Source organism: Mesoplodon mirus (assembly GCF_964341445.2).
Source record: "Mesoplodon mirus genome assembly, chromosome: 2".
Classification (NCBI taxonomy): Eukaryota; Metazoa; Chordata; class Mammalia; order Artiodactyla; family Ziphiidae; genus Mesoplodon; species Mesoplodon mirus.
In genome coordinates, this window is record NC_138977.1 from 59,704,578 (window position 1) to 59,713,556 (window position 8,979).

Below are 8,979 nucleotides of genomic sequence, written 5' to 3' on the forward strand. Positions count from 1 at the left end.
TTAATTCTGCACATTCCGCCCGACACCGTGCTGTGTCCTGAGCCAAGCTAGCCCAAGCCCAATGCCGTGGCGCCCTCTGCTGCCCAGAATGCCACACTGCCTCCCAGCTGGCAGGGGAAGGGTCTCCACACTGTTCTAATGGAGTCCTTTCCTGGCTTGTGTCTGCCTCAGGGAGGAGGCCCTCACCCTTCCCACCTGTCCCAGAACTCAGGAAGACTGTCTGAGGCATGTCTCCTGTCCACCTGCTCCTACTCTTTACTCTGTGGAGCCTCCAGGAGTCCCCACTCAGAGGGCCCAAGAACGCTCGGCTGACTCCAAAGTCCTCGGCCGCATATAAAAGCCCCAACCCAGGTTAACTGCTCAGACACTTCTACCAGACAGGCAGGTGGCAGAGTGGAGAAGGACGCGGACTCGGGAATGAGACTGCTGAGTTGGGAGTCCTACGCCCCGAATAGGTGACTGTACCCCGTAACCTCACTAAAGGACCGTTTTCCTTCTCTGCAAAGTAGTGATAGTGCAAATGAGAGGAAATGCTCCATGAAGTGCCTGGTACACAGTAGGTGCTCAATGAATGTTAGACCCTTATGATTTTCAGGCATTTGACAGTTCACCTAAGCCCACATAGGCCACGCCCTCATCAGAGTCCCCCAGGACCCCCTTCCCTGGCAAAGCCGAGTGGAAAGCACAGCCTTTCACCCCCGGACCACCCCTGGAGTGTCCTGGCTCAGAAGCAGAGCTGGGTGCCACTGCCCTTTCCCTGGCTGGGAGCTCTGTTTCCTGACCAGAGCTTCATTGTCTCTTGCCCACAGGTGGAAACGTGGATGGGAAGTTCAGCGTTGGCTACCGCGACGCCGTCGTGAGAACAGTGGTGAACCTGGACCGGGAGACCACAGCCTCATACACGCTCGTCCTGGAGGCCATCGGTAGGCACCAGCCCACCCACGGAGTTCACGTGGGGTGGCCTTCCAGGAGCCAGGCCTTGAGCCAAAGACTCTGCCCTGATGCCAGTGGAGAAAGGGCAACCAGACCCTCAGTATACTACTGTGCACTTGCGGGCCATGAGGCTCGGCGCGTGGCGCTACATGCTAAGGTGGTGTGTCAGGGGCTGTGTGGGACCCATATGGGAGAGCAGCATGTAGACAAATCACTGCAAAACCAGGAGAACAAAGCAGAAAGGGAAGAAGGGATGGCCCAAGGGTAGCCAGCACAAAGGGTGGTGGAAACATGGGGAGGGGGGTGATCAAAGCAGGCTTCTCGGAGGAAGTCGCCTCTACAAGTGCCTTTGAATTAGTTAGGACTCTTGGTGGCAAATTTTAAAATAAACTGACTTCAACAGTGTAGGCTCACAAAACCAGTCCACGGGGAGATGGAGCTTCAACTGTGACTGGCTTTGGGGCTCAGGTGATGCCACCAGGCCTCAGTCTCTCTGCATTGGCTGGCTCTGCCCCCTGCGTGTTGGCTCCATCCTCTGGCTCACGTGGTGACAAATCCTTGCTGCAGTCCCAGCCTTAATCTGGGTTCAAGTGCAGCAGCAGAATCCCTCCCTAGGGTGACCATCCTTGCCTGGTCATGCAGCACTGGGCACAAGCTCCTTCTCCCAGGGAGGATGATCCAACAGCCGCCCCTGGGTCTGAGCCCTGGGAGGGTCCTGCAAGGAACCGAAGGGGCAGGGACACCTTAGGCTTAGAAATCAAGCAGAGCCGACATCCCTGAATGCAGAGGTCCAATCCATCCTGTAGGTGGGTTTGACTCAACTCATGTTTCATAAGAAATGACAATTCATTGTGGATGTTTAAAAATCAGGAGATTTTATTTAAAAGCTCAGACGTTTGATTTGTCTTGAGAAATCAGAAGATCTGGTGTCACTGGGCCCCCTCCTGCCTGTCCAGTGTGGACCAGAGCAGAGGAGAGCTGCCCCTTGAGTCAGGCATGCCCAGGTGTGCAGATCTTACCTTCCTGGCCCTGACAGCAGTCGGGTTTGGCATCTCAGGACCTGTATCTGGTTCTCAGGGCTGCTGTAACAAATTACCACGGCCTTGGTGGCTTAAAGAACAAATTTATTCCCTCATGGCTCTGGAGGCCAGAAGTTCAAAATTAATTGTCGACAGGGTTGCATTCCCTCCGAAGGCTCTAGGGGAGAATCCTTCCTTGCCTCTTCCGGTTTCTGGTGGCCCTAAGTGTTCCTTGCACGTGGCTGCAGAACTCCAGTCTCTGCCTCCAACTTCACATGGCCTTCTCCTCTCTGTGTCAAATCCCACCCGCCTTTCCCTCCTAAGGACCCTTGTCATGGGGTTTATGGCCCACCCAGATAATCCAGGATACCGGATACCTCATCTCAAGATCCTTAACTTACTTACATCTTCAAAGACCCTTCTTCCCAATAAGGTTACACGTACAGGTTTCCAGGGATTTGCCATGGGTGTATCTTTTGGGGGCCACCATTCAACCCACCTCATGCCTCAGTTACCTCCTTTGTAAAATGGGGGTGATGATAAGAGCACCCGCTTGCCAGGCTTGCTGTGAGGATTGAATGAGTTAGAATAGCATCTGGAACGTATTAGATACGGTCAGTGTTGTTCCCAATCTAAAGAGAAAAAGAGCCCCCCCCTTGCAAAAGCCAGAACAGGTGGGGGAACAGGGCATACCTGTGGCTGGTGCCCGGGAATGTGCCCCTCAGGCAGCTGCTAACACCCATCCTCTTTCACCTCCCACAGACAATGGCCCCGTGGGCAAGCGGCGCACAGGCACGGCTACAGTGTTTGTCACCGTCCTGGATGTGAATGACAACCGGCCCATCTTTCTGCAGAGCAGTTATGAAGCCAGTGTCCCCGAGGACATCCCTGAGGGCCACAGCATCGTGCAGGCAGGTGGCGGCCGGGGCACAGGCAGCTCAGCTCAGAGCATACACGCTAAGTGGCCTCGCAGCAGAGCAGGATGGAAATAGGAGAGGGTCCAGCTGCTGCTCCAAAAGTAGCCAGCGCTATGGCCAAAGGGGGGCCCAGGCTCCCTTCTCCCTCCTGGGGAGAGTAGGCCCCGAGGTTATGTAGCCCAAGATGGGGCCTTGCTCCCCGCAAAACAGAAGGAGGGCCTCGGCCCTCCTCTCCTCCCTCCCTCCCCCACAGTCCTCTCCCATCCCCCACTGCACCCAGAAGGGCCTTTCAGAGCAGGGGGAGCTGGAGATGTCACATTTTCCCAGAAAGGAGTGAGGAGAGAGAGCCAGGGCCCAGTGAGGCCCAGAACAGAGCTGCTTTCACAGGGCTTTTGGCTGAAGCTCCCCTCTTGGGAAATAAACCGGCACAAAAAGAAAGGGCTCCTTTGCCTGGGGAGCAGGAACGACAACTTTGGGCCGAGGGAGGAAGGGGCCGACCTGGAAAGGAGGCTGGGTGCCCTCCCCCGCCCTCCCTGGAGGCCTCAGTTGCTGCGTGGGGAGGGAGGCCGGGCATGAATTACCCTCTTTACCAGCTGAGCGCAGGGTTTCCCACTTGGAGGCTGAGCCAAACAGAGCGAATCTGGGCCTGCTCACTGGGCCAGACTCCGGGGCTTGGGAGGGGCGGAAGAGCAGGAAGCTGGGAGTGTGCCCGCCTCCCTGCATCAGGGCCAGGCGTGGAGCAGGAGGGGAGCCGGGGGCAGGGTGCTGACTTCCAGAGGTGCCGAGAGTCCAGGAAGCCACGGGGGGTTGCTGGACTCTGGGGGCTGGTTACAGAAAAGGGGTCTGTCCCTCTGAGCCTCAGCTCCTAGGGACTTAGAGACACCCCACACGCACCAAGCTGTGGGGCCCCGCCTCTCCCCTAGCCTGAAAACTAACACCCGCCTCCCCCAGCTCACACAGTTCTCCCAGGACCAACCTGGGGACACAGCTGTGGGTATGGCAGACCTTTGCAAGCCCCTCCTCCTCCCCAGCTTTTCGTCCTTCGGGCCGGGGGTAGCCTTACTCCCCACCCCTGTGGCACCACATGCCAGGCAGAGCACGCTGGCCAGTGGGGGTCGGGGGACCGGCTGCAGGCAGAATTCAGCCTGGGATGCCTCAGGGAGAGCTGGCGGGAGGCAAAGCAGGGAGACGTTCCTAATCTGGAAGGGAGGGGGACACAGCGCTGCAGGAGGGGGCCTGCGCACTTTCTAAACCCCAAGAATTGGTTTCTACTTGTACAAACTACTCAGACTGAAATCCTAGAGCCTGTGAGTAATATAAGGTAGGCCTGATTCTCCCCATTTCTCAGGGAGAAATCCAGGCACTGGTGATTTCTCCAAGGCCACCCTGGAAGTAAGTTTCTGGCCAAGGCGGGCTCGCTCTTTGATGTCAGACTGACCCAAAAGGAAGGTACACTGGGCCTGTCCAAGAGGGCCTGCTTGGACAGAGAGCTTCTCCGTAGAGGCATCAGAAGGAAGAAGGGGATGCCCCCCAGGACTAGATGGGGCCACCCTTCACTCAGTCAACTGAGGCCCCGTACTTCTAAGCCCAGAGCTGGTGAGGCAGAGTGAGGGGCTGGACATGGTCTCACTCTCCGGGAGCTCCCAGGCTTGTAGGAAGGCGGAGACACAGGGATGACCCACACTGCCAAGAGGAAGTGATCCCTGCCCTCCCTTGGTTTCAGGTAGGAGGTGGTTTCAGCTGTAGAGCAAAGAGGGCTTCACAGAGGGCGTGCCAAGTAAGCCGTAGCCAGGGGAGGACAGGTATTTCAGTTTACCTGGAGTCTTGGGTCAAGAAGAGGCTAGAAGGATCATTCACAGCCAGCTCCCAATGGGCACCAAACACCAGACGAAGGAGCTCTGGCTTGATCTGGTAGTAGGGAGCCAGTGAAGGTTTTGGAGCCGGGGAGTGACAAAATAGGAGCTCACCCTGTGAGGAGACTTGGCTGGCTGTGCTATGAGCTGTAGCAGGGTGGGGTGGAGCAGTCCGTGGTGGGGTACAAGGTGGCCCTGGCCAGATGACTCTCTGGGGCAGAAGCTGGGCAGTTCAGACCCCTCTGCCCACCCTCCAAATTTGGGACCCAACCAAAGTGTTTAACCCCAGCATTGTGATGAGAGGTTGAAGGTTTGGGATTCTGAGAAGCCCACCTTGGTGTGGGATTACTTTGACAAGTAGCCAGTCGATGAAGCAATTGCCAAAAATACAGATAGCACACGTTATGTGGTCCAAGCCTGAGGTCCCACAGCTGTCCTGGAGAGATCTGGACCCTTCCACTCGAAGGAAGGCCGCCTCCTTCCCTGGGTGAGGCATGGAGCCGCTATGTTGTGTCCTCAGAGCCCAGGTAGCAGCACCTCCAGCTGCCGGCAGTGCCTCCTCCCACTCTGACGCAGGACCAGTCCTGGCCTGTGCAAGGAGCTTAACTCATTCTCAGCGCCTTCCTCATCCATCTTAGCGGAGGCGCGTGGGGTCGGGGGGGTGGGGTGGGGGCAGGCCAAGATGACAGCCAAGATTGTGATTGGCTGGGTGGTGTTGAGATCCTCCTGCTTGCCCCTCCTCCCAGCAGGTACCCAGCATCTGATCCACCCAAGGGTGCTGGCTGCTCCCGTGTATCACAGGCCAATGCTGGCAGGCCCAGGAAGTCCGAGGAGAAGAGTCCCTGGGTTCCCCATTGCCTTGGGCACTGAGTTGGCACAGAGGGAAGGACACTCCCTTGCCCCCAGCAGGGGCTGAGTATTTCACTTGGCTGGAGGGAACCTTTGGCTATTCAGCAACTCTGGGTTTTGGCACCTGGAGGGCGGGCAGGTCTTCTGTTGGGAAGCAGGGGTGCTGCTTCCTGGAGACGGTTGGTGCCTGGTGGTCAGAGAGGGGCCCTGGGGGCCCCAGGTTTGTACATTTCAGAGCCTTGGCCAAGGGTCCACATGGCTGCAGGTGCTCAGCTTGGCCCAGGAGTCTTCCAGCAGGCAGCAGCTAGAGTGTCTGAAGGAAGGAAGGTATTCTTGCAGGGGCCATCTCTGGGAAAGGCCACGGGCCTGGACACAGGGAACCAGTGGGGGTGAGCGCGTGGCCCATGTTGTTTGGGCCACTGTCCTCTTGCAGCCTGTGGTGCCAGGTTCCGTGTGAGGCAGGAGGGCCTGCAGATGGACCCTGGAGTAGGGGGACACTCCTGTCACATCTTTGTAGATTCTATGCAGTCACAGTCGTCGTGGTCCTCTCTGCCCGGCAGGGGGCGCCTTGGGGCAGACCAGCCACAGCAGAAGCTGTGCAGGGAGCGGCGCACCGAGCCCAGGCGCTTCCAGAGCCGGAGCTGCGGCTCACTGGGGCTCCCCGGGTGGTGCGGCATGCACTCGCAGGCCCAGCGGCGCCTCGGATCCAGCGCAGCGGGCTTGCAGAGGGTCATGAACAGCAGACAGGTGGCCAGCAGGAGGAAGATGCAGGCCAGGGCAATGAACATGGGGATGGGGTCAACTGCCTCTGAGAGCCTCCCCGGAGTGACAGGAGCTGTGAGGAAGGTGAGGGGGCTGGGGCCCTCTGTGCTCATGGCTCCTGCAACAAGAATGGGACAGAAACAAATCAGCTGGACTCGGGACTGGAGTGGGAGGGGAACTTTGATGGGCTCTGGACACTGCTAAACTAGCTGCAGATAGCATTATGGTCATTTTACAAGTTAGAACAATGAGGCTGGGAGAAGTAACAGGTCTAAGGTCACACACTGGGAAAGTGATGGAGCTGGACCTGAACTCATGGAGGAGGCAGGAGGGTAGTGCCTTCCGGCATGTTAAAGTCAATTTTCATGAATTACAACAGAGTCTTAGACTGAAAACTTGGGATCTAAGACCAACTGCATCACTAACTTGCTCTGTGACCAGGAACGATTCATCAATTATAGGAGGTTGCAGCAGGCAAGGACCCTAGCAGTTGTCTAACGCCAAGACTGCAAACTGGGGACGCACCAGTGTGTTTTGTTGGCTTCTTGCAGTGTTTTTATAAATTTAAATTAATTGTGAATATTTTTTAAAAACAAAAGAAAACCAAGATATTTCACATAAATATCTGAACATCTGGCTTCTCTTGAAATTTCAGAATTTCAACACTGGCAACATGGGACCAGTTGCTGCCTGGCACCCAATGGCCACGGCTGAGCCGTAGCTGCCCCTTTTAGACAGGGTGCTGGCCCCCAGCTCACTTCACTCCCTGCCCTCAGGCCCCCTGCACACCTATGTCACCTGCCTGGCCCCAGGGGAATTCCTATTGGTGCTTCCTGAGGAAGACCAACCTGCTCCCTTGACAAGTGAGGAAACTGAGGCCCAAATAAGGGACTGCCAAGGTCACACTGTGAGCCAGTGGGCAAGCAAGGCCAGAACCAGGTTTCCTGACTCCTGGCCCAGTGGCCTTGCCACCCCGCTGGCTCCCAACTCTCTCCCAGGACTCCCTGAGCTGCTCTGAGAACAGGTGGGGAAGAACCCAGAGAGAGCAACTGAGGTGACAAGATGGGGCTGGAAACCCTGACATTGTCACCTGTTATCACTTAGGATCATCCCACTAGAGGGAGGACAGCAGGTGGTCCTTGTCGCTGGAAAATCAAACTGAGCTTTTGGTTGCAAATTAAAATGCTTACAGAGCGCAGATGGTAGATAACGTGTGACCAGCGGGACAGGTAGGCAGGCCTACCTGGAGAGCAGAGGCAGAGGGGCCTCGGCCAGGCTGATGGAATGCTAGAAGGCAAGCCACTGTGGTCCCCTTCCAGGTTCCCAAGAGAAGCCAGAAATCTGGATTTTTTTAGGCAAACGTTCCAGATGTTTAAATATTGGCAACTAATTCATATCTGGTTGGGGGGGGAAGACACTGCAAAGGACAAATAGACTTGATTTTTTAAAAAATCGAAATGAATTTTCAAATATTTAAAATACTGCAACAGGCCACGCAAAATATGTAAGGAGGCTACATCCAGCTTCCAGGCCAGCATTTGTGATCTTTGATTTCTACAAGCACAGTACAGGAAATCCAAAAGGGAGGTCTAATAAGAAATAATCATTTATTTCTCTTTGACCTTGGAGACTTTCATGAGCCTGATGGGTAACAGATTTCCCTCCTTTTCCCAACTTGCAGCTTATTCTAACTCAGTCAAGGTCTAGCACCAACACTAGGCAGGAGGAAGGGCTTTAGGTCGTGCCGAGGCTCTGCATGTGGGCTGCAGAGTCCAAGTCAGCAGGCAGAGGGACGTGGAGAGGGGCGGCCCAGCCCCACGCTCCCCAGGCACTCGCCAGCAGCCTCAGGACCTAACTCCTGGCTGCCTGTACACAGCCTCCTCCCTCCTGCAGCCTCCCCTGTGCCCGGCGACTGAGGGCATCCAGTGCACCCCACCCCCCTCCCACCCAGCTCCCACCACACTCCTTCCAGCATTTCCAGATAGGACATGACCCCTCCCAGCTCCCAGATGGAAACTCTGATGCCCATCTAGCTGCCCAGGGCCTCCGCCGCTCAGGCATCAGGCCTAGAGAGTGCTCTGGCCAGGCCATACGTGGGTTGGCCCTTCCTTGAATCTGAGCAGGGAGGAAGGATGGAGTGTGCCCACCACCATGTCCCATGGGGAGAAAACTGCCCATCCGTTTATCCTACCCAGGGCAGTGCTGGTCTGGGAGTAAGAAAAGGGCAGTCGGAAGTGGGAGAAGTCTCAATCCTACTGGTCCTAATGTTATTTCAAGGCCTTCTCATGGATCTGGAGACCCTATCAGGCCAGGAAAGCAGGTCCAGGCTTCAGTCCTTGGGGCAGCGCTTTACAAAAAGATAATTGAGGCTATAATTAGCATTTGAGTATTTTCCTTCAAAGCAAGAGGTTCCAAAGTGCTTGAAAACATCACGCCATCCCCCCTGGGACGCACAGCAAAGCCAGCTGCAGGCCCCCTTGATACCCTCTCTGAGCAGCCAGCAGGGGCCCGTGGTTCCAGGGAAAGGAGACCTCCATCAGACCAAGGCTAGGAATGATCTTGAGAGCAGCTGAAGCCTCTCCCTGCCTGCTGGAGTCCAAGGCATGCCGGCAGGCCTTGCTCTGGACATATCTCTGCAAGCTTAGT

At 56.3% G+C, this 8,979-nt stretch overlaps 1 protein-coding gene across 1 annotated transcript; it reads right to left on the bottom strand.

Annotated features, from left to right (window-relative positions):
* Positions 1–6,074: 6,074 nt before the first annotated feature.
* LOC309795246 (uncharacterized protein C10orf105) lies at positions 6,075–6,446 on the bottom strand (the record flags this gene model as incomplete). Its single annotated transcript, XM_082607436.1, has 1 exon — positions 6,075–6,446. The coding sequence occupies one exon, from the start codon at positions 6,444–6,446 to the stop codon at positions 6,075–6,077; it is 372 nt and encodes a 123-aa protein (XP_082463562.1).
* Positions 6,447–8,979: the final 2,533 nt, after the last annotated feature.